The sequence below is a fragment of the Gobio gobio genome, assembly GCF_949357685.1.
Source record: "Gobio gobio genome assembly, chromosome: 23".
NCBI classification, from domain to species: Eukaryota; Metazoa; Chordata; class Actinopteri; order Cypriniformes; family Gobionidae; genus Gobio; species Gobio gobio.
The window spans coordinates 2818881-2846846 of NC_137119.1; the positions used below are offsets into that span (position 1 = coordinate 2818881).

At 49.8% G+C, this 27966-nt stretch overlaps 2 protein-coding genes across 4 annotated transcripts in view; both read left to right on the forward strand.

Moving 5' to 3' along the window:
* The window catches only part of impa2 (inositol monophosphatase 2), a 246568-nt gene that overhangs the window by 81322 nt on the left and 137280 nt on the right, over positions 1-27966 (forward strand). The window lies entirely within an intron of this gene.
* Positions 1-27966, forward strand: part of piezo2a (piezo-type mechanosensitive ion channel component 2a) — a 333058-nt gene that overhangs the window by 58152 nt on the left and 246940 nt on the right. Inside the window, exon 3 of one of the 3 annotated variants that reach the window (XM_079805932.1) lies at positions 10854-10937. The exons of the other annotated variants lie outside the window; for them this stretch is intronic. Within the exon in view, the coding sequence (XP_079662058.1) occupies positions 10874-10937 (64 nt within the window). The 5' untranslated portion in view covers positions 10854-10873. The remainder of the gene's footprint in view (positions 1-10853; positions 10938-27966) is intronic. 3 annotated transcript variants of the gene reach the window in all.

Consider the following 27966-nt stretch of genomic DNA (forward strand, 5'->3'; position numbering starts at 1 on the left):
GCTGTGGTGTGTGTGTGAGACTAAGGCTGTGGTGTGTGTGAGACTAAGGCTGTGGTGTGTGTGAGGAGCAGGCTGTGGTGTGTGTGAGACTAAGGCTGTGGTGTGTGTGAGACTAAGGCTGTGGTGTGTGTGAGACTAAGGCTGTGGTGTGTGTGAGACTAAGGCTGTGGTGTGTGTGAGGAGCAGGCTGTGGTGTGTGTGTGAGACTCAGGCTGTGGTGTGTGTGAGACTAAGGCTGTGGTGTGTGTGAGGAGCAGGCTGTGGTGTTTGTGAGACTAAGGCTGTGGTGTGTGTGAGACTAAGGCTGTGGTGTGTGTGAGGAGCAGGCTGTGGTGTGTGTGAGACTAAGGCTGTGGTGTGTGTGAGACTAAGGCTGTGGTGTGTGTGAGGAGCAGGCTGTGGTGTGTGTGAGGAGCAGGCTGTGGTGTGTGTGTGAGGAGCAGGCTGTGGTGTGTGTGAGACTAAGGCTGTGGTGTGTGTTTGAGGAGCAGGCTGTGGTGTGTGTGAGACTAAGGCTGTGGTGTGTGTGAGGAGCAGGCTGTGGTGTGTGTGAGGAGCAGGCTGTGGTGTGTGTGAGACTCAGGCTGTGGTGTGTGTGAGACTCAGGCTGTGGTGTGTGTGAGGCTCAGGCTGTGGTGTGTTTGAGACTAAGGCTGTGGTGTGTGTGAGACTCAGGCTGTGGTGTGTGTGAGACTCAGGCTGTGGTGTGTGTGAGGAGCAGGCTGTGGTGTGTTTGAGACTAAGGCTGTGGTGTGTGTGAGACTCAGGCTGTGGTGTGTGTGAGACTCAGGCTGTGGTGTGTTTGAGACTAAGGCTGTGGTGTGTGTGAGACTCAGGCTGTGGTGTGTGTGAGGAGCAGGCTGTGGTGTGTTTGAGACTAAGGCTGTGGTGTGTTTGAGACTAAGGCTGTGGTGTGTGTGAGACTCAGGCTGTGGTGTGTGTGAGACTCAGGCTGTGGTGTGTTTGAGACTAAGGCTGTGGTGTGTGTGAGACTCAGGCTGTGGTGTGTGTGAGGAGCAGGCTGTGGTGTGTTTGAGACTAAGGCTGTGGTGTGTGTGAGACTAAGGCTGTGGTGTGTGTGAGACTAAGGCTGTGGTGTGTGTGAGACTAAGGCTGTGGTGTGTGTGAGGAGCAGGCTGTGGTGTGTGTGAGACTAAGGCTGTGGTGTGTGTGAGACTCAGGCTGTGGTGTGTGTGAGGAGCAGGCTGTGGTGTGTGTGAGACTCAGGCTGTGGTGTGTGTGTGAGACTAAGGCTGTGGTGTGTGTGAGACTAAGGCTGTGGTGTGTGTGAGACTAAGGCTGTGGTGTGTGTGAGACTCAGGCTGTGGTGTGTGTGAGACTAAGGCTGTGGTGTGTGTGAGACTCAGGCTGTGGTGTGTGTGAGACTCAGGCTGTGGTGTGTGTGAGACTCAGGCTGTGGTGTGTGTGAGACTCAGGCTGTGGTGTGTGCGAGACTAAGGCTGTGGTGTGTGTGAGACTAAGGCTGTGGTGTGTGTGAGACTAAGGCTGTGGTGTGTGTGAGGCTCAGGCTGTGGTGTGTGTGAGGCTCAGGCTGTGGTGTGTGTGAGACTCAGGCTGTGGTGTGTGTGAGACTAAGGCTGTTGTGTGTGTGAGACTAAGGCTGTGGTGTGTGTGAGACTCAGGCTGTGGTGTGTGTGAGACTCAGGCTGTGGTGTGTGTGAGACTCAGGCTGTGGTGTGTGTGAGACTAAGGCTGTGGTGTGTGTGAGACTCAGGCTGTGGTGTGTGTGAGACTAAGGCTGTGGTGTGTGTGAGACTCAGGCTGTGGTGTGTGTGAGACTAAGGCTGTGGTGTGTGTGAGACTCAGGCTGTGGTGTGTGTGAGACTAAGGCTGTGGTGTGTGTGAGACTCAGGCTGTGGTGTGTGTGAGACTCTGGCTGTGGTGTGTGTGAGACTCAGGCTGTGGTGTGTGTGAGACTCAGGCTGTGGTGTGTGTGAGACTCAGGCTGTGGTGTGTGTGAGACTAAGGCTGTGGTGTGTGTGAGACTCAGGCTGTGGTGTGTCTGAGACTCAGGCTGTGGTGTGTGTGAGACTCAGGCTGTGGTGTGTGTGAGACTAAGGCTGTGGTGTGTGTGAGACTCAGGCTGTGGTGTGTGTGAGACTCAGGCTGTGGTGTGTGTGAGACTAAGGCTGTGGTGTGTGTGAGACTCAGGCTGTGGTGTGTGTGAGACTCAGGCTGTGGTGTGTGTGAGACTCAGGCTGTGGTGTGTGTGAGACTAAGGCTGTGGTGTGTGTGAGACTCAGGCTGTGGTGTGTGTGTGAGACTAAGGCTGTGCTGTGTGTGAGACTAAGGCTGTGGTGTGTGTGAGACTCAGGCTGTGGTGTGTGTGAGACTCAGGCTGTGGTGTGTGTGAGACTCAGGCTGTGGTGTGTGTGAGACTCAGGCTGTGGTGTGTGTGAGGCTAAGGCTGTGGTGTGTGTGAGACTAAGGCTGTGGTGTGTGTGAGACTAAGGCTGTGGTGTGTGTGAGACTCAGGCTGTGGTGTGTGTGAGACTCAGGCTGTGGTGTGTGTGAGGCTAAGGCTGTGGTGTGTGTGAGACTAAGGCTGTGGTGTGTGTGAGACTCAGGCTGTGGTGTGTGTGAGACTCAGGCTGTGGTGTGTGTGAGACTAAGGCTGTGGTGTGTGTGAGACTAAGGCTGTGGTGTGTGTGAGACTCAGGCTGTGGTGTGTGTGAGACTCAGGCTGTTGTGTGTGTGAGACTCAGGCTGTGGTGTGTGTGAGACTAAGGCTGTGGTGTGTGTGAGACTCAGGCTGTGGTGTGTGTGAGACTAAGGCTTTGGTGTGTGTGAGACTCAGGCTGTGGTGTGTGTGAGACTAAGGCTGTGGTGTGTGTGAGGAGCAGGCTGTGGTGTGTGTGAGGCTCAGGCCGTGGTGTGTGTGAGGCTCAGGCTGTGGTGTGTGTGAGGAGCAGGCTGTGGTGTGTGTGAGGAGCAGGCTGTGGTGTGTGTGAGACTAAGGCTGTGGTGTGTGTGAGGCTCAGGCTGTGGTGTGTGTGAGACTCAGGCTGTGGTGTGTGTGAGACTCAGGCTGTGGTGTGTGTGAGGCTAAGGCTGTGGTGTGTGTGAGACTAAGGCTGTGGTGTGTGTGAGACTAAGGCTGTGGTGTGTGTGAGACTCAGGCTGTGGTGTGTGTGAGACTCAGGCTGTGGTGTGTGTGAGACTAAGGCTGTGGTGTGTGTGAGACTCAGGCTGTGGTTTGTGTGTGAGACTCAGGCTGTGGTGTGTGTGAGACTCAGGCTGTGGTGTGTGTGAGACTAAGGCTGTGGTGTGTGTGAGACTCAGGCTGTGGTGTGTGTGAGGAGCAGGCTGTGGTGTGTGAGACTCAGGCTGTGGTGTGTGTGAGACTAAGGCTGTGGTGTGTGTGAGACTCAGGCTGTGGTGTGTGTGAGACTCAGGCTGTGGTGTGTGTGAGACTCAGGCTGTGGTGTGTGTGAGACTAAGGCTGTGGTGTGTGTGAGACTCAGGCTGTGGTGTGTGTGAGGAGCAGGCTGTGGTGTGTGAGACTCAGGCTGTGGTGTGTGTGAGACTAAGGCTTTGGTGTGTGTAAGGAGCAGGCTGTGGTGTGTGTGAGACTAAGGCTGTGGTGTGTGTGAGACTAAGGCTGTGGTGTGTGTGAGGAGCAGGCTGTGGTGTGTGTGAGACTAAGGCTGTGGTGTGTGTGAGACTCAGGCTGTGGTGTGTGTGAGACTAAGGCTGTGGTGTGTGTGAGACTCAGACTGTGGTGTGTGTGAGGAGCAGGCTGTGGTGTGTGAGACTCAGGCTGTGGTGTGTGTGAGACTAAGGCTTTGGTGTGTGTAAGGAGCAGGCTGTGGTGTGTGTAAGGAGCAGGCTGTGGTGTGTGTGAGACTAAGGCTGTGGTGTGTGTGAGACTCAGGCTGTGGTGTGTGTGAGGAGCAGGCCGTGGTGTGTGTGAGGCTCAGGCTGTGGTGTGTGTGAGACTAAGGCTGTGGTGTGTGTGAGACTAAGGCTGTGGTGTGTGTGAGACTAAGGCTGTGGTGTGTGTGAGACTCAGGCTGCGATGTGTGTGAGACTAAGGCTGTGGTGTGTGTGAGGAGCAGGCTGTGGTGTGTGTGAGGAGCAGGCTGTGGTGTGTGTGAGACTCAGGCTGTGGTGTGTGTGAGGAGCAGGCTGTGGTGTGTGTGAGACTCAGGCTGTGGTGTGTGTGAGACTAAGGCTGTGGTGTGTGTGAGACTCTGGCTGTGGTGTGTGTGAGACTAAGGCTGTGGTGTGTGTGAGACTCAGGCTGTGGTGTGTGTGAGACTCAGGCTGTGGTGTGTGTGAGACTCAGGCTGTGGTGTGTGTGAGACTCAGGCTGCGGTGTGTGTGAGACTAAGGCTGTGGTGTGTGTGAGGCTCAGGCTGTGGTGTGTGTGAGACTAAGGCTGTGGTGTGTGTGAGACTAAGGCTGTGGTGTGTGTGAGACTAAGGCTGTGGTGTGTGTGAGACTCAGGCTGTCATGTGTGTGAGACTAAGGCTGTGGTGTGTGTGAGACTCAGGCTGTGGTGTGTGTGAGGCTCAGGCTGTGGTGTGTGTGAGACTAAGGCTGTGGTGTGTGTGAGGCTCAGGCTGTGGTGTGTGTGAGGCTCAGGCTGTGGTGTGTGTGTCAGGAGCAGGCTGTGGTGTGTGTGAGACTAAGGCTGTGGTGTGTTTGAGACTAAGGCTGTGGTGTGTGTGAGACTCAGGCTGTGTGTGTGTGTGTGAGGAGCAGGCTGTTGTGTGTGTGAGACTAAGGCTGTGGTGTGTGTGAGACTAAGGCTGTGGTGTGTGTGAGACTAAGGCTTTGGTGTGTGTGAGGAGCAGGCTGTGGTGTGTGTGAGGAGCAGGCTGTGGTGTGTGTGAGACTAAGGCTGTGGTGTGTGTGAGACTAAGGCTGTGGTGTGTGTGAGACTAAGGCTGTGGTGTGTGTGAGACTAAGGCTGTGGAATGTGTGAGACTAAGGCTGTGGTGTGTGTGAGACTAAGGCTGTGGTGTGTGTGAGACTAAGGCTGTGGTGTGTGTGAGACTAAGGCTGTGGTGTGTGTGAGACTCAGGCTGTGGTGTGTGTGAGACTCAGGCTGTGGTGTGTGTGAGGAGCAGGCTGTGGTGTGTGTGAGACTAAGGCTGTGGTGTGTGTGAGACTAAGGCTGTGGTGTGTGTGAGACTAAGGCTGTGGTGTGTGTGAGGCTCAGGCTGTGGTGTGTGTGAGACTAAGGCTGTGGTGTGTGTGAGACTAAGGCTGTGGTGTGTGTGAGACTAAGGCTGTGGTGTGTGTGAGACTCAGGCTGTGGTGTGTGTGAGGCTCAGGCTGCGGTGTGTGTGAGACTAAGGCTGTGGTGTGTGTGAGGCTCAGGCTGTGGTGTGTGTGAGGCTCAGGCTGTGGTGTGTGTGTCAGGAGCAGGCTGTGGTGTGTGTGAGACTAAGGCTGTGGTGTGTTTGAGACTAAGGCTGTGGTGTGTGTGAGACTCAGGCTGTGTGTGTGTGTGAGGAGCAGGCTGTGGTGTGTGTGAGACTAAGGCTGTGGTGTGTGTGAGACTAAGGCTGTGGTGTGTGTGAGACTAAGGCTGTGGTGTGTGTGAGGAGCAGGCTGTGGTGTGTGTGAGGAGCAGGCTGTGGTGTGTGTGAGACTAAGGCTGTGGTGTGTGTGAGACTAAGGCTGTGGTGTGTGTGAGACTAAGGCTGTGGTATGTGTGAGACTAAGGCTGTGGTGTGTGTGAGACTCAGGCTGTGGTGTGTGTGAGGAGCAGGCTGTGGTGTGTGTGAGACTAAGGCTGTGGTGTGTGTGAGGAGCAGGCTGTGGTGTGTGTGAGACTAAGGCTGTGGTGTGTGTGAGACTAAGGCTGTGGTGTGTGTGAGACTAAGGCTGTGGTATGTGTGAGACTAAGGCTGTGGTGTGTGTGAGACTCAGGCTGTGGTGTGTGTGAGGAGCAGGCTGTGGTGTGTGTGAGACTAAGGCTGTGGTGTGTGTGAGGAGCAGGCTGTGGTGTGTGTGAGGAGCAGGCTGTGGTGTGTGTGAGACTAAGGCTGTGGTGTGTGTGAGGAGCAGGCTGTGGTGTGTGTGAGGAGCAGGCTGTGGTGTGTGTGAGACTAAGACTGTGGTGTGTGTGAGACTCAGGCTGTGGTGTGTGTGAGGAGCAGGCTGTGGTGTGTGTGAGACTAAGGCTGTGGTGTGTGTGAGGAGCAGGCTGTGGTGTGTGTGAGGAGCAGGCTGTGGTGTGTGTGAGACTAAGGCTGTGGTGTGTGTGAGGCTCAGGCTGTGGTGTGTGTGAGACTCAGGCTGTGGTGTGTGTGAGACTCAGGCTGTGGTGTGTGTGAGGCTAAGGCTGTGGTGTTTGTGAGACTAAGGCTGTGGTGTGTGTGAGACTAAGGCTGTGGTGTGTGTGAGACTCAGGCTGTGGTGTGTGTGAGACTCAGGCTGTGGTGTGTGTGAGACTAAGGCTGTGGTGTGTGTGAGGAGCAGGCTGTGGTGTGTGTGAGACTAAGGCTGTGGTGTGTGTGAGACTAAGGCTGTGGTGTGTGTGAGACTCAGGCTGTGGTGTGTGTGAGACTCAGGCTGTGGTGTGTGTGAGACTAAGGCTGTGGTGTGTGTGAGGAGCAGGCTGTGGTGTGTGTGAGGAGCAGGCTGTGGTGTGTGTGAGGAGCAGGCTGTGGTGTGTGTGAGACTCAGGCTGTGGTGTGTGTGAGGAGCAGGCTGTGGTGTGTGTGAGGAGCAGGCTGTGGTGTGTGTGAGACTAAGGCTGTGGTGTGTGTGAGACTAAGGCTGTGGTGTGTGTGAGACTAAGGCTGTGGTGTGTGTGAGACTAAGGCTGTGGTATGTGTGAGACTAAGGCTGTGGTGTGTGTGAGACTCAGGCTGTGGTGTGTGTGAGGAGCAGGCTGTGGTGTGTGTGAGACTCAGGCTGTGGTGTGTGTGAGGAGCAGGCTGTGGTGTGTGTGAGGAGCAGGCTGTGGTGTGTGTGAGACTCAGGCTGTGGTGTGTGTGAGGAGCAGGCTGTGGTGTGTGTGAGACTAAGGCTGTGGTGTGTGTGAGACTAAGGCTGTGGTGTGTGTGAGACTAAGGCTGTGGTGTGTGTGAGACTAAGGCTGTGGTGTGTGTGAGACTAAGGCTGTGGTATGTGTGAGACTAAGGCTGTGGTGTGTGTGAGACTCAGGCTGTGGTGTGTGTGAGGAGCAGGCTGTGGTGTGTGTGAGACTCAGGCTGTGGTGTGTGTGAGACTAAGGCTGTGGTGTGTGTGAGGCTCAGGCTGTGGTGTGTGTGAGGCTCAGGCTGTGGTGTGTGTGAGACTAAGGCTGTGGTGTGTGTGAGGCTCAGGCTGTGGTGTGTGTGAGGCTCAGGCTGTGGTGTGTGTGAGACTAAGGCTGTGGTGTGTGTGAGACTAAGGCTGTGGTGTGTGTGAGGAGCAGGCTGTGGTGTGTGTGAGACTAAGGCTGTGGTGTGTGTGAGGAGCAGGCTGTGGTGTGTGTGAGGAGCAGGCTGTGGTGTGTGTGAGGAGCAGGCTGTGGTGTGTGTGAGGAGCAGGCTGTGGTGTGTGTGAGGAGCAGGCTGTGGTGTGTGTGAGACTAAGGCTGTGGTGTGTGTGAGGAGCAGGCTGTGGTGTGTGTGAGGAGCAGGCTGTGGTGTGTGTGAGGAGCAGGCTGTGGTGTGTGTGAGACTCAGGCTGTGGTGTGTGTGAGGAGCAGGCTGTGGTGTGTGTGAGGAGCAGGCTGTGGTGTGTGTGAGACTAAGGCTGTGGTGTGTGTGAGACTAAGGCTGTGGTGTGTGTGAGACTAAGGCTGTGGTGTGTGTGAGACTAAGGCTGTGGTGTGTGTGAGACTAAGGCTGTGGTGTGTGTGAGACTAAGGCTGTGGTGTGTGTGAGGAGCAGGCTGTGGTGTGTGTGAGGAGCAGGCTGTGGTGTGTGTGAGGAGCAGGCTGTGGTGTGTGTGAGACTAAGGCTGTGGTGTGTGTGAGGAGCAGGCTGTGGTGTGTGTGAGACTAAGGCTGTGGTGTGTGTGAGACTAAGGCTGTGGTGTGTGTGAGACTAAGGCTGTGGTGTGTGTGATGAGCAGGCTGTGGTGTGTGTGAGGAGCAGGCTGTGGTGTGTGTGAGGAGCAGGCTGTGGTGTGTGTGAGACTAAGGCTGTGATGTGTGTGAGGAGCAGGCTGTGGTGTGTGTGAGGAGCAGGCTGTGGTGTGTGTGAGGAGCAGGCTGTGGTGTGTGTGAGACTCAGGCTGTGGTGTGTGTGAGGAGCAGGCTGTGGTGTGTGTGAGGAGCAGGCTGTGGTGTGTTTGAGACTAAGGCTGTGGTGTGTGTGAGACTAAGGCTGTGGTGTGTGTGAGACTAAGGCTGTGGTGTGTGTGAGACTAAGGCTGTGGTGTGTGTGAGGAGCAGGCTGTGGTGTGTGTGAGACTAAGGCTGTGGTGTGTGTGAGACTCAGGCTGTGGTGTGTGTGAGGAGCAGGCTGTGGTGTGTGTGAGACTAAGGCTGTGGTGTGTGTGAGGCTCAGGCTGTGGTGTGTGTGAGACTAAGGCTGTGGTGTGTGTGAGACTAAGGCTGTGGTGTGTGTGAGGAGCAGGCTGTGGTGTGTGTGAGACTCAGGCTGTGGTGTGTGTGAGACTAAGGCTGTGGTGTGTGTGAGACTAAGGCTGTGGTGTGTGTGAGACTAAGGCTGTGGTGTGTGTGAGACTCAGGCTGTGGTGTGTGTGAGACTAAGGCTGTGGTGTGTGTGAGACTCATGCTGTGGTGTGTGTGAGACTCAGGCTGTGGTGTGTGTGAGACTCAGGCTGTGGTGTGTGTGAGACTCAGGCTGTGGTGTGTGCGAGACTAAGGCTGTGGTGTGTGTGAGACTAAGGCTGTGGTGTGTGTGAGACTAAGGCTGTGGTGTGTGTGAGGCTCAGGCTGTGGTGTGTGTGAGACTCAGGCTGTGGTGTGTGTGAGGCTCAGGCTGTGGTGTGTGTGAGACTCAGGCTGTGGTGTGTGTGAGACTCAGGCTGTGGTGTGTGTGAGACTCAGGCTGTGGTGTGTGTGAGACTCAGGCTGTGGTGTGTGTGAGACTAAGGCTGTGGTGTGTGTGAGACTCAGGCTGTGGTGTGTCTGAGACTCAGGCTGTGGTGTGTGTGAGACTCAGGCTGTGGTGTGTGTGAGACTAAGGCTGTGGTGTGTGTGAGACTCAGGCTGTGGTGTGTGTGAGACTCAGGCTGTGGTGTGTGTGAGACTAAGGCTGTGGTGTGTGTGAGACTCAGGCTGTGGTGTGTGTGAGACTCAGGCTGTGGTGTGTGTGAGACTCAGGCTGTGGTGTGTGTGAGACTAAGGCTGTGGTGTGTGTGAGACTCAGGCTGTGGTGTGTGTGTGAGACTAAGGCTGTGCTGTGTGTGAGACTAAGGCTGTGGTGTGTGTGAGACTCAGGCTGTGGTGTGTGTGAGACTCAGGCTGTGGTGTGTGTGAGACTCAGGCTGTGGTGTGTGTGAGACTCAGGCTGTGGTGTGTGTGAGACTCAGGCTGTGGTGTGTGTGAGACTCAGGCTGTGGTGTGTGTGAGACTCAGGCTGTGGTGTGTGTGAGGCTAAGGCTGTGGTGTGTGTGAGACTAAGGCTGTGGTGTGTGTGAGACTAAGGCTGTGGTGTGTGTGAGACTCAGGCTGTGGTGTGTGTGAGACTCAGGCTGTGGTGTGTGTGAGACTCAGGCTGTGGTGTGTGTGAGGCTAAGGCTGTGGTGTGTGTGAGACTAAGGCTGTGGTGTGTGTGAGACTAAGGCTGTGGTGTGTGTGAGACTCAGGCTGTGGTGTGTGTGAGACTCAGGCTGTGGTGTGTGTGAGGCTAAGGCTGTGGTGTGTGTGAGACTAAGGCTGTGGTGTGTGTGAGACTCAGGCTGTGGTGTGTGTGAGACTCAGGCTGTGGTGTGTGTGAGACTCAGGCTGTGGTGTGTGTGAGACTAAGGCTGTGGTGTGTGTGAGACTAAGGCTGTGGTGTGTGTGAGACTCAGGCTGTGGTGTGTGTGAGACTCAGGCTGTTGTGTGTGTGAGACTCAGGCTGTGGTGTGTGTGAGACTCAGGCTGTGGTGTGTGTGAGACTCAGGCTGTGGTGTGTGTGAGACTCAGGCTGTGGTGTGTGTGAGACTCAGGCTGTGGTGTGTGTGAGACTCAGGCTGTGGTGTGTGTGAGACTCAGGCTGTGGTGTGTGTGAGACTCAGGCTGTGTTGTGTGTGAGACTCAGGCTGTGGTGTGTGTGAGACTCAGGCTGTGGTGTGTGTGAGACTCAGGCTGTGGTGTGTGTGAGACTCAGGCTGTGGTGTGTGTGAGACTCAGGCTGTGGTGTGTGTGAGACTCAGGCTGTGGTGTGTGTGAGACTCAGGCTGTGGTGTGTGTGAGGCTGTTTGCTTCGTTTAGGTGAATCAAACGGCCTCTGCCTCATTACATCCAGATGTTGTTATTATTTACATCACCTTTACCTGTCCGTGCTCGGCATTGAGGTGATGATATGTAACTGGGTCGATCTCATCCGAGGATTATCAAGGGACATTTGAAGCTGGAGATGTGTTTCTTTAGAAAAGTCTGATGTTTTATTACACGCTGTGCTTTATAATCAGGTCATGAATCTGTGAGTTATATCGTGAAATCAAAACATTATGCCATTTGTGTCCCACTGAAGAAAGACTTTTAGGTCTTGGAATGAATAAAAGATGACTTTATATTTGGGGGGATGAACTATCAGTGGCCCTGTTATGCTTATTTTGGACATTACCTGTCATGCAGTGTGAACTGAAGCTGTTTGTGAATATGAAAGTTCTTCAAAGTTTTAAAGGTCAAAGTGCAGATAAAAGGAGTTACTGTGCCTCAAAAGAAAGAAGTGATTCTGAACTGAAACAAGTTTTCTGACCCATAGATATCCATAATAAAGGCTAGATGTCTCGTCTGCGCTGCTGGCCAATGGAGGTCGACGTCCACACCTGGCGGCCATCTTGTCACAGTCAGTTCGCTCACTCATTGTGTTTTAATGGTGCATGTACTTTTTAAATAACCATAACTTGCTAAATTTTCTACTGATTTTCAAACTGTTTGGTTTGTTATAAATGTCAGATCTGTTGTTATGACACTGCATACTTATGAATAATTATTCATAATTTGTTCAAGCATCCATAATTATAGCCATGTTAATAATGTTTGTGAGAAACCAAACCATTTGTAAATCCGTCAAGATTTCAGCGAGATAAGAGTATTTGTGTTCAGATCACTCGCCTCACATCAGGAGCCCGCCAGAAAGCCTGCCTGTGACAAGATGGCCGCCGGTGATGATGTTAGAGACTCCGCCGCAAGACATCTAGCCTTTACTACGTACACTCACCTAAAGGATTGTTACACCATTCTAATACTGTGTTTGACCCCCTTTCGCCTTCAGAACTGCCTTAATTCTACGTGGCATTGATTCAACAAGGTGCTGAAAGCATTCTTTAGAAATGTTGGCCCATATTGATAGGAGAGCATCTTGCAGTTGATGGAGATTTGTGGGATGCACATCCAGGGCACGAAGCTCCCGTTCCACCACATCCCAAAGATGCTCTATTGGGTTGAGATCTGGTGACTGTGGGGGCCATTTTAGTCCAGTGAACTCATTGTCATGTTCAAGAAACCAGTTTGAAATGATTGGAGCTTTGTGACGGTGCATTATCCTGCTGGAAGTAGCCATCAGAGGATGGGGACATGGTGCTCATAAAGAGATGGACATGGTCAGAAACAATGCTCAGGTAGGCCGTGGCATTTAAACGATGCCCAATTGGCACTAAGGGGACTAAAGTGTGCCAAGAAAACATCCCCCACACCATTACACCACCACCACCAGCCTGCACAGTGGTAACGAGGCATGATGGATCCATGTTCTCATTCTGTTTACGCCAAATTCTGACTCTACCATCTGAATGTCTCAACAGAAATCGAGACTCATCAGACCAGGCAACATTTTTCCAGTCTTCAACTGTCCAATTTTGGTGAGCTGGTGCAAATTGTCGCCTCTTTTTCCTATTTGTAGTGGAGATGAGTGGTACCCGGTGGGGTCTTCTGCTGTTGGAGCCCATCTGCCTCAAGGTTGTGTGTGTTGTGGCTTCACAAATGCTTTGCTGCAGACCTCGGTTGTAACGAGTGGTTATTTCAGTCAAAGTTGCTCTTCTATCAGCTTGAATCAGTCGGCCCATTCTCCTCTGACCTCTAGCATCAACAAGGCATTTTCTCCACAGGACTGCCGCATACTGGATGTTTTTCCCTTTTCACACCATTCTTTGTAAACCCTAGAAATGGTTGTGCGTGAAAATCCCAGTAACTGAGCAGATTGTGAAATACGGCCCGTCTGGCACCAACAACCATGCCACGCTCAAAATGTCTTAAATCACCTTTCTTTCCCATTCTGACATTCAGTGTGGAGTTCAGGAGATTGTCTTGAGCAGGACCACACCCCTAAATGCATTGAAGCAACTGCCATGTGATTGGTTGATTAGATAATTGCATTAATGAGAAATTGAACAGGTGTTCCTAATAATCCTTTAGGTGAGTGTATATCTATGGTCAGTCACTTCCTGCTGAACCTACGTATGGTAACTAATTAGCATAATGCTCCTCATTGGCTGCCAGTGAACAGCGTCTCTTTGCCCCGCCCTCAATCACTGTAGTCGTCCCTGAGACTGAAAAGTTTGGTTGGTGTTGTTCATGTGGAGAAGATGCTGTTTTCTGCTGCCAAAGCAAAGCCACTTTGACGAGATTGATACTGTAAAACCCACGCTATCGGTACTGTTCATATCATCTGACCAATCAGAGTAGAGCAGGCTCTCAGAAAGGCGGGGTTTAAAGACACTGAATCCTTGATTGAACCGTTTCAGACTCTGAGAAAGAAGAGCTGATGCTGATGTGTGGGCTATTATTAAAAAACAAAGCATAGTTTGACCTTGGATGCATGTAAACCTATTGTAAAAATGACGAACCTCTAAAAAAAGCATAATAGGGGCATATGAAGTGTTTGTTTGAGAAACACTGAAGTAATGAAAACACTGAAACCCGAGAGAACGAGAAATAGAAGTGCAGGATAAAGAACAAACAGACGATCTGAGAGGAGCAGGAGGCAGGATGGTTTCCTCAGGAAACAGATCTCAATGGAGAGTTCGTCAGAGAGGAACCGCGACCCACACCGGCCTCACCTCACTTCCTCAGGAAGCCGTGCACTCCACCATTCTTACACGAGCTGTCATCTTCATTAATTTATTATTTATTTTTGGGACATGGGCAAGAATATTTTGCATCTACTCTGCAAGCTGACCTCATTTATATATTTCTAATCGTTTAAAGAGCACCTATCATGGAATTTTGAAATGTACCTTTCATGTAGTGTGTAACATAGATCTAAGTGAACAAAACATCCTGCAAAGTTTGAAATATGACAGTGCACCGTATATATATAGTTATTTTCTTTCAAAAGTAAGAGTCGACTCTGAGTCATTTTTAAGAATCGGTAGAAGACCGAAGCTTTTTCTCTGACTAGATGACGTCAACTTGTCAAGTTATTTGAATACGATACACCCACTTATTGCTCCAAGACGCCAGTGAAAACTAGAAAACATCATGGAGACGAGACGCCAGTGAAAACTAGAAAACATCATGGCCACGAGACGCCAGTGAAAACTAGAAAACATCATGGAGACGAGACGCCAGTGAACACTAGAAAACATCATGGCCACGAGACGCCAGTGAAAACTAGAAAACATCATGGAGACGAGACGCCAGTGAAAACTAGAAAACATCATGGAGACGAGACGCCAGTGAAAACTAGAAAACATCATGGAGACGAGACGCCAGTGAAAACTAGAAAACATCATGGAGACGAGACGCCATTGAAAACTAGAAAACATCATGGAGACGAGACGCCAGTGAAAACTAGAAAACATCATGGAGACGAGACGCCAGTGAAAACTAGAAAACATCATGGAGACGAGACACCAGAGAAAACTAGAAAACATCATGGAGACGAGACGCCAGTGAAAACTAGAAAACATCATGGAGACGAGACGCCAGTGAAAACTAGAAAACATCATGGCCACGAGACGCCAGTGAAAACTAGAAAACATCATGGCCACGAGACGCCAGTGAAAACTAGAAAACATCATGGAGACGAGACGCCAGTGAAAACTAGAAAACATCATGGCCACGAGACGCCAGTGAAAACTAGAAAACATCATGGAGACGAGACGCCAGTGAAAACTAGAAAACATCATGGCCACGAGACGCCAGTGAAAACTAGAAAACATCATGGCGACGAGACACCAGTGAAAACTAGAAAACATCATGGAGACGAGACGCCAGTGAAAACTAGAAAACATCATGGAGACGAGACGCCAGTGAAAACTAGAAAACATCATGGAGACGAGACGCCAGTGAAAACTAGAAAACATCATGGAGACGAGACGCCAGTGAAAACTAGAAAACATCATGGAGACGAGACGCCAGTGAAAACTAGAAAACATCATGGAGACGAGACGCCAGTGAAAACTAGAAAACATCATGGCCACGAGACGCCAGTGAAAACTAGAAAACATCATGGCCACGAGACGCCAGTGAAAACTAGAAAACATCATGGCCACGAGACGCCAGTGAAAACTAGAAAACATCATGGAGACGAGACGCCAGTGAAAACTAGAAAACATCATGGAGACAAGACGCCAGTGAAAACTAGAAAACATCATGGAGACGAGACACCAGTGAAAACTAGAAAACATCATGGAGACGAGACGCCAGTGAAGACTAGAAAACATCATGGAGACGAGACGCCAGTGAAAACTAGAAAACATCATGGAGACGAGACGCCAGTGAACACTAGAAAACATCATGGAGACGAGACGCCAGTGAAAACTAGAAAACATCATGAAGACGAGACGCCAGTGAAGACTAGAAAACATCATGGCCACGAGACGCCAGTGAAAACTAGAAAACATCATGGAGACGAGACGCCAGTGAAGACTAGAAAACATCATGAAGACGAGACGCCAGTGAAGACTAGAAAACATCATGGCCACGAGACGCCAGTGAAGACTAGAAAACATCATGGAGACGAGACGCCAGTGAAAACTAGAAAACATCATGGAGACGAGACGCCAGTGAACACTAGAAAACATCATGGAGACGAGACGCCAGTGAAGACTAGAAAACATCATGGCCACGAGACGCCAGTGAAGACTAGAAAACATCATGGAGACGAGACGCCAGTGAAAACTAGAAAACATCATGGAGACGAGACGCCAGTGAACACTAGAAAACATCATGGAGACGAGACGCCAGTGAAAACTAGAAAACATCATGAAGACGAGACGCCAGTGAAGACTAGAAAACATCATGGCCACGAGACGCCAGTGAAAACTAGAAAACATCATGGCCACGAGACGCCAGTGAAGACTAGAAAACATCATGGAGACGAGACGCCAGTGAAAACTAGAAAACATCATGAAGACGAGACGCCAGTGAAGACTAGTAAACATCATGGCCACGAGACGCCAGTGAAGACTAGAAAACATCATGGAGACGAGACGCCAGTGAAAACTAGAAAACATCATGGAGACGAGACGCCAGTGAACACTAGAAAACATCATGGAGACGAGACGCCAGTGAAAACTAGAAAACATCATGAAGACGAGACGCCAGTGAAGACTAGAAAACATCATGGAGACGAGACGCCTGTGAAAACTAGAAAACATCATGGCCACGAGACGCCAGTGAAAACTAGAAAACATCATGGAGACGAGACGCCAGTGAAAACTAGAAAACATCATGGAGACGAGACGCCAGTGAAGACTAGAAAACATCATGGCCACGAGACGCCAGTGAAGACTAGAAAACATCATGGAGACGAGACGCCAGTGAAAACTAGAAAACATCATGGCCACGAGACGCCAGTGAAAACTAGAAAACATCATGGAGACGAGACGCCAGTGAAAACTAGAAAACATCATGGCCACGAGACGCCAGTGAAAACTAGAAAACATCATGGAGACGAGACGCCAGTGAAAACTAGAAAACATCATGGAGACGAGACGCCAGTGAAGACTAGAAAACATCATGGCCACGAGACGCCAGTGAAGACTAGAAAACATCATAAAGACGAGACGCCAGTGAAAACTAGAAAACATCATGGCCACGAGACGCCAGTGAAAACTAGAAAACATCATGGAGACGAGACGCCAGTGAAAACTAGAAAACATCATGGAGACGAGACGCCAGTGAAAACTAGAAAACATCATGGAGACGAGACGCCAGTGAAAACTAGAAAACATCATGGAGACGAGACGCCAGTGAAAACTAGAAAACATCATGGAGACGAGACGCCAGTGAAAACTAGAAAACATCATGGCCACGAGACGCCAGTGAAAACTAGAAAACATCATGGAGACGAGACGCCAGTGAAAACTAGAAAACATCATGGCGACGAGACGCCAGTGAAAACTAGAAAACATCATGGCCACGAGACGCCAGTGAAAACTAGAAAACATCATGGCCACGAGACGCCAGTGAACACTAGAAAACATCATGGAGACGAGACGCCAGTGAACACTAGAAAACATCATGGAGACGAGACGCCAGTGAAAACTAGAAAACATCATGGAGACGAGACGCCAGTGAAAACTAGAAAACATCATGACGACGAGACGCCAGTGAAAACTAGAAAACATCATGGAGACGAGACGCCAGTGAAAACTAGAAAACATCATGGCCACGAGACGCCAGTGAAAACTAGAAAACATCATGGAGACGAGACACCAGAGAAAACTAGAAAACATCATGGCCACGAGACGCCAGTGAAAACTAGAAAACATCATGGCCACGAGACGCCAGTGAAGACTAGAAAACATCATGGAGACGAGACGCCAGTGAAAACTAGAAAACATCATGGAGACGAGACGCCAGTGAAAACTAGAAAACATCATGAAGACGAGACGCCAGTGAAAACATCATGGCCACGAGACGCCAGTGAAGACTAGAAAACATCATGGAGACGAGACGCCAGTGAAAACTAGAAAACATCATGGCCACGAGACGCCAGTGAAAACTAGAAAACATCATGGAGACGAGACGCCAGTGAAAACTAGAAAACATCATGGAGACGAGACGCCAGTGAACACTAGAAAACATCATGGAGACGAGACGCCAGTGAAAACTAGAAAACATCATGGAGACGAGACGCCAGTGAAAACTAGAAAACATCATGGAGACGAGACGCCAGTGAAAACTAGAAAACATCATGGAGACGAGACGCCAGTGAACACTAGAAAACATCATGGCCACGAGACGCCAGTGAAAACTAGAAAACATCATGACGACGAGACGCCAGTGAAAACTAGAAAACATCATGGAGACGAGACGCCAGTGAAAACTAGAAAACATCATGGAGACGAGACGCCAGTGAAAACTAGAAAACATCATGGCCACGAGACGCCAGTGAAAACTAGAAAACATCATGGCCACGAGACGCCAGTGAAAACTAGAAAACATCATGGCCACGAGACGCCAGTGAAAACTAGAAAACATCATGGCCACGAGACGCCAGTGAAAACTAGAAAACATCATGACGACGAGACGCCAGTGAAAACTAGAAAACATCATGGCCACGAGACGCCAGTGAAAACTAGAAAACATCATGGCCACGAGACGCCAGTGAACACTAGAAAACATCATGGCCACGAGACGCCAGTGAAAACTAGAAAACATCATGGAGACGAGACGCCAGTGAAAACTAGAAAACATCATGGCCACGAGACGCCAGTGAAAACTAGAAAACATCATGGAGACGAGACGCCAGTGAAAACTAGAAAACATCATGGAGACGAGACGCCAGTGAACACTAGAAAACATCATGGAGACGAGACGCCAGTGAAAACTAGAAAACATCATGGAGACGAGACGCCAGTGAAAACTAGAAAACATCATGGAGACGAGACGCCAGTGAAAACTAGAAAACATCATGGCCACGAGACGCCAGTGAAAACTAGAAAACATCATGGAGACGAGACGCCAGTGAAAACTAGAAAACATCATGGAGACGAGACGCCAGTGAAAACTAGAAAACATCATGGCCACGAGACGCCAGTGAAAACTAGAAAACATCATGGCCACGAGACGCCAGTGAAAACTAGAAAACGTCTAAGGTTACGTATGTAACCTCTGTTCCCTGAGAACAGGGAACGAGCGCTGCGTCTAGCTGACGCTATGGGGGAACGCCCTCGGCGTGACTGGTGTCTGAAGCTACTATCGAATCACGGCAAAGTCTTTGACCGACGTCAGCCCATGACGTCATCAACGTGCGACCCGGAAGTATAAAAGGGCGCCGTGCCAACACATACACATCTTCTCGTCTGAAGGGACTGTATGGCAGATAGGCCCTGAAGCATGGCAACGCGACGCAGCGCTCGTTCCCTGTTCTCAGGGAACAGAGGTTACATACGTAACCTTAGACGTTCCCTTTCGAAAGGGAACTCTCGCTGCGTCTAGCTGACGCTATGGGGAACGATATACCAACGCCGCCATGCTGAGGGGAGTGTCTGCCCATTGGCAGTGACAACTGTCAACTCAAGTAATTCATAGAAAAACCTGAGCGATTCCCCCTCAGGTCCTGGGCTGACAGTGACAGCACTCCCTACGGTCATAGCCCAAGCTATACAACTAAACGGAACCCTAACGCACTGCGTGGAGTTCCATCTAGACAGCTTGAAGGCCCGGGACCACTACTTCCAAAGAAGGGGTCCCTTCAAGGGAATGTGGCTAGGGGACCCGAAGGAACCCCAGCCAGTCACTACTCGGGAAATGTTCTTCCGAGTGCCACCAGGGAGGCCTGACCTGGTGCCCTAAGTGTTATGGACACTTCGGTTTAGCCAACCCTGTCTGTTCAAACAGAGCCTCTGGATGGTGCCCAAGGGGCGTCCAAGCTAAGGGACTGAAACACAGGCAGTCTTACTTAGCCCGGAACTCAGAGACGGGTTATCCAAAAGAGCAACACTCAGGTAGTGCTTTTCAACCCTTGCTATCGAGGGGAGTCTGCCTGCTCAAATCAAGGATCTACCAGGTGCTTGTGTTTCAAAGCAGTAGGGAGGCCGAAAGGGCCTTAATGACTGATCTAACAGGGAGGCCTCATGAGAGGCCTACGACCGTCTGACCAGGCTCAGGCGGCTGAGCACTCATAGACGACCCTCATAGAGGGGAGCAGCTGAGCCTGCCTGGCGAGTAACCTCCAGCTGTAAGCCCAACTACCACAATTTCTCACAGAGAACTGGTAATCAAAGTGCCTAGCTCAGGAACTTCAACTTCAAGGAGGCCCTGTGGGCCTACTACTTGATAGCGGGTATTCCAGGGAGGCCTATAGAGGCCTACTACCTAACCGCAAGCCATGCTGGAAACCCAAGCATCCAGGCTCGGGACTCCGTCCTCAGGGAGGCCTTAGTGAGGCCTACTACCTGACAGCAATACCGCCTGCTGAGGTTACCCTTGTTTTCTCAAGGAGGCCTATGGAGGCCTACTACTTGACAGTCAAGCTACGCAGGCTAGTCGGGCATCCTGTTTAAGGAACCCGTCCTCAAGGGAGGCCTATTTAAGGCCTACTACCTGATAACCAGCCTTTAGGGAGGCCTGGAGAGGCCTACTACCTGATTGCAATACGTGCTAAATGACTGGGTCCCAGGAACACCTCAGGGAGGCCTGATGGGGCCTACTACCTCGTTCGAGTGACCACCATCTGGGACTCGACAGTCAAGCTACGCAGGCTTTTCGAGCATCCTGATTAAGGAACTCGCCCTCAAGGGAGGCCTATTAAGGCCTACTACCTGATAAGCAGCCTTCAGGGAGGCCTGGAGAGGCCTACTACCTGTTTGCAATACGTGCTAACTGTTTCAAATGACTGGGTCCCAGGAACACATTAGGGAGGCCTGATGGGGCCTACTACCTTGTTCGAGTGACCACAATCTGGGAGCTCACCCTCCGGGAGGCCTATTGAGGCCTACTACCCGACAGTCAAGCTACGCAGGCTTTTCGAGCATCCTGATTAAGGAACTCGCCCTCAAGGGAGGCCTATTAAGGCCTACTACCTGATAACCAGCCTTCAGGGAGGCCTGGAGAGGCCTGCTACCTGTTTGCAATGCGTGCTAACTGTATCAAATGACTGGATCCCAGGAACGCCTTAGGGAGGCCTGATGGGGCCTACTACCTCGTTCGAGTGACCACAACCTGGGAGCTCACCCTCAGGGAGGCCTATTGAGGCCTACTAGTCGACAGTCAAGCTACGCAGGCTATCCGAGCATCCTGATTAAGGAACTCGCTCTCAAGGGAGGCCTATTGAGGCCTACTACCAGATAATCAGCCTTTAGGGAGGCCTGGAGAGGCCTGCTACCTGTTTGCAATTCGTGCTTAACTGTTTTAGATGACTGGATCCCAGGAACACCTTAGGGAGGCCTGATGGGGCCTACTACCTTAGAATTTAACAGCAGGTCTTCAGGGAGGCCTGATGAGGCCTACAACCTGCCTCTGGGAGTGACCACAATCTGGGAGCTCACCCTCAGAAAGGCCTAGTAAGGTCTTAGAGTTAACAGCAGGCCTTCAGGGAGGCCTGATGAGGCCTACAACCTGCCTCTGGTAGTGATCACAACCTGAGAGCTCACCCTCAGGGAGGCCTAATAAGGCCTTACAACTAACAGCGGGCCTTCAGGGAGGCCTGATGAGGCCTACAACCTGATAGCCGCCAGGCTAGCTGTCCCGATGCGCACATCGGTACATACCTCCAGTGAGGCCTGGTTGAGGCCTTCCAACTGAAAACGCGCCTTGTTCAAGAGGCCTACTGAGGCCTACAATTGACAGCCGACCTTCAGGAGAGCGTTTTTGCCCCTCTTTAACCTGATAGCCAGCTAGGCTAGCAGTACCTTGATGCCTCAGCATTGGCACCTGCCTTACTAGAGCCTCCGATCTAAGTGGTACATATTACCAACGGTGGCGGTGCCTCAGCAACGCGCCTCCTTCATCCACATCCCAACTGACGCCTCAGCGTTCAGTCGTTGATGAATACCCAACTCTATACAGGAAACCTGGGGTCTGTAAGAAATACATATTTTTAGTGTAATACACAAAAATGACCACTCTCACCTGCGGCATGCTGAGCGAAGACTCATTGTGCGGTTCTCACCACCATGTTCTACCGCCCTTGAATGCCTGAAAGGGGCGTTCTCACTGAGCAGGTCCGGGTGGGCCATCAGAACATAGTTCTACTCATCATGGGCCCGCCTCAGGCCTGATGTAAGAAGTGCCTGGGTAAAAAATCATTAAAAGACATTAAAAAAGGAAAAAGGAGAGGGCTAGGATGTAACCGCCCTCAAGGGAAGTGATCCATCACCAACGCCGAGAGCGTTGGTCCTGGATCACCTCCCTCAGATCCTTTTTCCCCCCCGGGAATCCCATCTCCTCTGTGCCCTGCTCCTCCACGGAGGGGGGGGGCACGAGAGGAGACGCTAGCTCTCTGGTCCTGCCTACGGTCCTCAGACCGTGAAGGACCAGGTCCCGCCTGCCTGGGTGGGGGCGCGGATCTCAGCGGTATGCATGTCTTAAATGCCGCTGAACGCGCCTTCGCCTCCCTGAACTTTCCAACCCCCGCCTCAACGGAGGTGCCGAAAAGTTCAGTCGGCGAAACCGGCGAATCGAGGAGAAAGCCTTTCTCTTTCTCCCCGATATCAGCCAGGCTCAGCCACAGATGCCTCTCCGTGACCACCATAGCCGCCATAGAGCGGCCGATGGCAGCAGCAGTCTGCTTGGTGGCCCGGAGAGCAAGATCTGTGGTGCGGCGCAGCTCAGCAACCGCCTCAGGGGACAGCCCGGCCCCCTGGTCGAGATCCTCCAGCAGGTCCGCCTGGTACGCCTGAAACACCGCCATGGTGTGAAAAGCAGCACCAGCCTGACCCGCTGCCGTGTATGCCCCTGCCATTAAAGCACAGTTTGAGCTCTCAGTGTTGATGCCCACGAAATGCGAGAAAAGTCTGCAAACTTTCCTCGCCAGTCGGTAGCCTCAACACATATCCATATTCCCCTATCCCCTCGACATCAGCGAAGTTAAACGCTGATGCTGATGAATATTGGGTCGAATATGGATTCTTCCATGCCCTCTCGATCTCTGTAAGAAGATCAAGAAGGAATGGAAGGCTCATCTGAGCTGATGGTTTATGGCCAAGGAGAAAACGATTGTGCAATCTACCACGAGCGATCTCTCCTCTAACGCGCCAACATGGCAGCCGCAGCCTGCCTGCAGTACGTTCCATAACATTCATCAGCTCAGCATACACGGTCAGGGTGGCTGAGAGGATTCATACCACTCTCACCAGCCATCCCTAAGAGCACTTGCTGTTTAGTCTCGTTAACCGCCAGATCGTCGCGACGATCGGCGAGCTGCATCTGAGAACCCATGATGTATGCCAACGCTCAGCCTCAGCTTGAGCGGGACAGCATCATCCAGTCCCAGATGCCAAACTTTCTTCCCTCAGGAAAAAAGCCAGACTAGAGTGGAGCGATCTCAGATTGAAAACCGCTCACACTCACACACAAACAACTTCAAATGAACTTGACTGTGCATGCTCTTGATCCCAGGCAGTAAATACACACTCGTGTGTATTAATAATTGAATTTGTTTTACCTTAACTCGTATAGCAGTTCAAACAGACAGTCCCTGAAGACGAGAAAGATGTGTATGTGTTGGCACGGCGCCCTTTTATACTTCCGGGTCGCACGTTGATGACGTCATGGGCTGACGTCGGTCAAAGACTTTGCCGTGATTCGATAGTAGCTTCAGACACCAGTCACGCCGAGGGCGTTCCCCCATAGCGTCAGCTAGACGCAGCGAGAGTTCCCTTTCGAAAGGGAACATCATGGCCACGAGACGCCAGTGAAAACTAGAAAACATCATGGCCACGAGACGCCAGTGAAGACTAGAAAACATCATGGAGACGAGACGCCAGTGAAAACTAGAAAACATCATGGAGACGAGACGCCAGTGAAAACTAGAAAACATCATGGAGACGAGACGCCAGTGAAAACTAGAAAACATCATGGAGACGAGACGCCAGAGAAAACTAGAAAACATCATGGAGACGAGACGCCAGTGAAAACTAGAAAACATCATGGAGACGAGACGCCAGTGAAAACTAGAAAACATCATGGAGACGAGACACCAGTGAAAACTAGAAAACATCATGGAGACGAGACGCCAGTGAAAACTAGAAAACATCATGGAGACGAGACGCCAGAGAAAACTAGAAAACATCATGGAGACGAGACGCCAGTGAAAACTAGAAAACATCATGGAGACGAGACGCCAGTGAAAACTAGAAAACATCATGGAGACGAGACGCCAGTGAAAACTAGAAAACATCATGGAGACGAGACGCCAGTGAAAACTAGAAAACATCATGGAGACGAGACGCCAGTGAAAACTAGAAAACATCATGGAGACGAGACGCCAGAGAAAACTAGAAAACATCATGGAGACGAGACGCCAGTGAAAACTAGAAAACATCATGGAGACGAGACGCCAGTGAAAACTAGAAAACATCATGGAGACGAGACGCCAGTGAAAACTAGAAAACATCATGGAGACGAGACGCCAGTGAACACTAGAAAACATCATGGAGACGAGACGCCAGTGAAAACTAGAAAACATCATGGCCACGAGACGCCAGTGAAAACTAGAAAACATCATGGAGACGAGACGCCAGTGAAAACTAGAAAACATCATGGAGACGAGACGCCAGTGAAAACTAGAAAACATCATGGAGACGAGACGCCAGTGAAAACTAGAAAACATCATGGAGACGAGACGCCAGTGAAAACTAGAAAACATCATGGAGACGAGACGCCAGTGAAAACTAGAAAACATCATGGAGACGAGACGCCAGTGAACACTAGAAAACATCATGGAGACGAGACGCCAGTGAAAACTAGAAAACATCATGGCCACGAGACGCCAGTGAAAACTAGAAAACATCATGGAGACGAGACGCCAGTGAAAACTAGAAAACATCATGGAGACGAGACGCCAGTGAAAACTAGAAAACATCATGGCCACGAGACGCCAGTGAAAACTAGAAAACATCATGGCCACGAGACGCCAGTGAAAACTAGAAAACATCATGGAGACGAGACGCCAGTGAAAACTAGAAAACATCATGGAGACGAGACGCCAGTGAACACTAGAAAACATCATGGAGACGAGACGCCAGTGAAAACTAGAAAACATCATGGAGACGAGACACCAGTGAAAACTAGAAAACATCATGGCCACGAGACACTGTGTTCTGAAGTGCGACTCAAAAGCAAACTTTTTTCATCTGCCCAAGGATGAGCATTTGAAGACTAAGTGGCTTGAAGACAAACCATACATCGTCGCGATTGTGTGTTTATTAGTCTTCAAATGTCTCTATTTGCATGTTTCGCGATCTCAGGAAGCTTTTATTATGGACTTCTATTATGGCACATGGTTCTTCTTCGTCTGTGTGTGCCATATATGGACTACATGTGCACAGAGCGCCCTCCGGCTGCCAGTATGAGCTGAAAACAACACATAAGAGAGACTCAATCGCACATGATTAGGCTACATCTGCGCATTTTGAGGAAGTATTGAATAAAAAATACTCCTCTGTTTAGAAATTTGACACAGACATATGAGAATCTATCAATATGTCTCCTCATCTGCACACTTTTGAATTAAAAGCCCTGAGGGATGTTGATTTGTCGCGAGTCTTCGAGAGGAGAATAGAGGAGTTTTTTTATGAATGAGATCAGCTGAGGCTCATATTACAATCAAACGGTTCCGACGCGGTTTTCATATTCATAACTCCTGACACATATTAACAAATTACTGTCACTATAAGACTTTGATGGGCGTTCCGTTTCCGAGAATATCTGCACAGACTATACCAATCACAACTGACTGGGTCATCGGACCAATCACCGCAGATTAGCGTCACGTAAAGGCGGGGTTTTGAAAAGTGAATCACTAAAGGAATCATTTGAGAATCGCTGTCAAAACAGGTCAAAATAAATGCATATTATAAGAAAACTAAAGTCTTTTTTGTCATTGCATGCATGCAAAACTGTTGTTGGGGACTTCTAAAACAATATTTGGAACATTTTAAATGCCATAATAGGTGCTCTTTAATATAGATTTTAAATGCTTTTGAAAGAGTCTCTTCTGATGTTTTTGGGCCTCTGTTGGATAAGAGCGGCATGAACATTCTTCAAAACATCATATTTTGTGCTACCGGGTTTGGATCAACACAATGATGAGGATTTTAATTCTGAGTGAACTTTTCCTCTTTGAGGTTTCATTCTTTTCATAAATCGACTTGAGCTAAACGCCTGTATACACAATCCAAGGCCGGATCACCTTAAAATAAAGTCATGAATGAGAGCTTGAAAACAAAGGCAGAACAGCTGCTTTAGATGTGCTGTGGATAATATATCTCTCGCTGAAGCGAGGTTACCTGCTGTCCACCGCATTTCTACTGCGTTTTCATGTTAGTCCCACATTTTTGCAAACTTTCCACCTTCGGCCAAATCGTAAGCTGTAATACACTGTTGTAAAACAGAGTTTGATCAGTTCATGGCAGCAGAGCGGAGTATAAATAACCCTGACGGACTGACACTGCTATATATCTACTGTAGTGTGTTTAAAGAAGGAAGTGTGTGTGAATTAGACATATAGTCCAATTAATGACTCTCACACTGTAGGACATGACTCTGTGGATCCGTTTCTCTGTTGAACTTCCCTTTCTCTTTTTGTATATTGTGTATACACCGATCAGGCATAACATTTATGAAGTGAATAACACTGATGATCTGTTAGTGGGTGGGATATATTAGGCAGCAAGTGAACATGTTGTCCTCAGAGTTGATGTGTTAGAAGCAGGAAAAATGGGCAAGCGTAAGGATTTGAGCGAGTTTGATCGTGTGGTCCGATCAAACAGATGAGTTACTGGAGCTCAAACTGCTCAAGAAGTTAATGCTGGTTCTGATAGAAAGGTATCAGAAGGTGTAAGGGAGCAAAAGTTATAATGAAATTTCCAAACAACGAGTTTGAGGCGTTGACTCTGCCTCCAAAAATCTCAATCCAATCGAGCATCTGTGGGATGAGCTGAACAAACAAGTCCGATCCATGGAGGCCCCGCCTCGCAACTTACAGGACTTGAAGGATCTGCTGCTAACATCTTGGTGTCAGACACCACAGCACACCTTCAGGGGTCTAGAGGAGTCCATGCCTCAATGGGTCAGCACAATATTAGGACATAATGTTATGCCTGATGGGTGTATAGCAGTTCAGTTTGTCTCTGATCTAATACAGGTTGCGTTCTGACTGTGAATGCCAGTAAGAAAAGGTCAGACGAGTGTTTTCCTGCAAGTTTTATACATGAATCAGAGGTTGTGATGATTCATTTTCTTGACATGTTGCAAACTTAGAAACCAGATGCTGAGATAAATACTAACCAATGGATCTGAGAGCAATAAACATCCGCTCAGCGCTCGGGTTTAAAGGCTCAGGGTGTAAAATAAAGCATGTTTTATTGCAGTGATGGGTGTTGTTTGCTGTTAATAGATTTATTGAGATACATTAAATTGATTCAAAGTCACATTAAATGTTACATAAGATCTCTGTTTTAAATTAATGCTGTTCTTTTGAACTTTCTGTCCAACAATTGTCAACACTGATAATCAGAAATGTTTCAATCAGCATATTAGAGGGATTTTAAATAGTTTTACTGTATTTTTGCATCCTATAATATTGCAGTCAGAAACATTATAAACTCTTTGATTATACAATGCAGAGGCTTAAAGAGGTGATGAATTGAGAAATCAACTTTCCCTTGAGCCTTTGATATATAAAGTTCATCGTGATATAAGAATATCATGTAAGTTTCAGAGCTGAAAACGCCCTTGTTAGTCAAAGAAAAGCTTTTATTGACACCAGACCCAGAAAACGAGAGATCTCAGAATATGTCAATCATTGATGTAATAAGACGCAGAAGCACCGCCTCAAGCCCCGCCCACCGACTCGTGGAGCTAAACGGGTCGCCGAGCAATAAACATGCGGTTCCAGCTCACGTGTGTAAGACATTGCGTGTTTGTTCGCTTACTCACACTGATGTGAGTAAAACATGTTTTCTATGTGTTAGTATTGCATTGTTACATTGTTATATTCACTGATCCGGCCGGCCAAGTAATACAAAAATAACATTCCTTTCTTGTGTGTGTGAGTGTGCGTTTGTGTGCGTGTGTGTGTGCGCGCGCATGTGTGTGTGTACGTGTACAGTTTGGGGTTACATTCACTGATCAGGTCGGCCAAGTCATACAAAAATAACATTCCTTTCTTGCGTGTGTGCGTGTGCGTTTGTGTGTGTGTGTGTGCGCGCGCATGTGTGTGTGTACGTGTACAGTTTGGGGTTACATTCACTGATCAGGTCGGCCAAGTAATACAAAAATAACATTCCTTTCTTGCATGTGTATGTGCGTGTGTGTGCGCGCGTGTGTGTATGGGTCGCGGTTATTCACTGATCAGGTCGGCCAAGTAATATAAAACTGACATTCCTTTCTTGCGCGCGCGTGTGTTTGTGTGTGTGTACGTGTATGGTTTGCGGTTACATTCACTGATCGGGCCGGCCAAAATAACATGACTTTCTTGCGCGCGTATGTCTGTGTGCGCGCGCGTGTGTGTGAGAGCGCGCGTGTGTGTGTGCGCGCGTGTGTGTATGGGTCACGGTTATTCACTGATCGGGTCGGCCAAGTAATATAAAACTGACATCCCTTTCTTGCGCGTGTATGTGTGCGTTTGTGTGCGCGTGTGTGTGCGCGCGTGTGTGTATGGGTCGCGGTTATTCACTGATCGAGTCGGCCAAGTAATATAAAACTGACATTCCTTTCTTGCGCGTGTGTGCGCGCGCGTGTGTGTGTGTGTGTGGTTT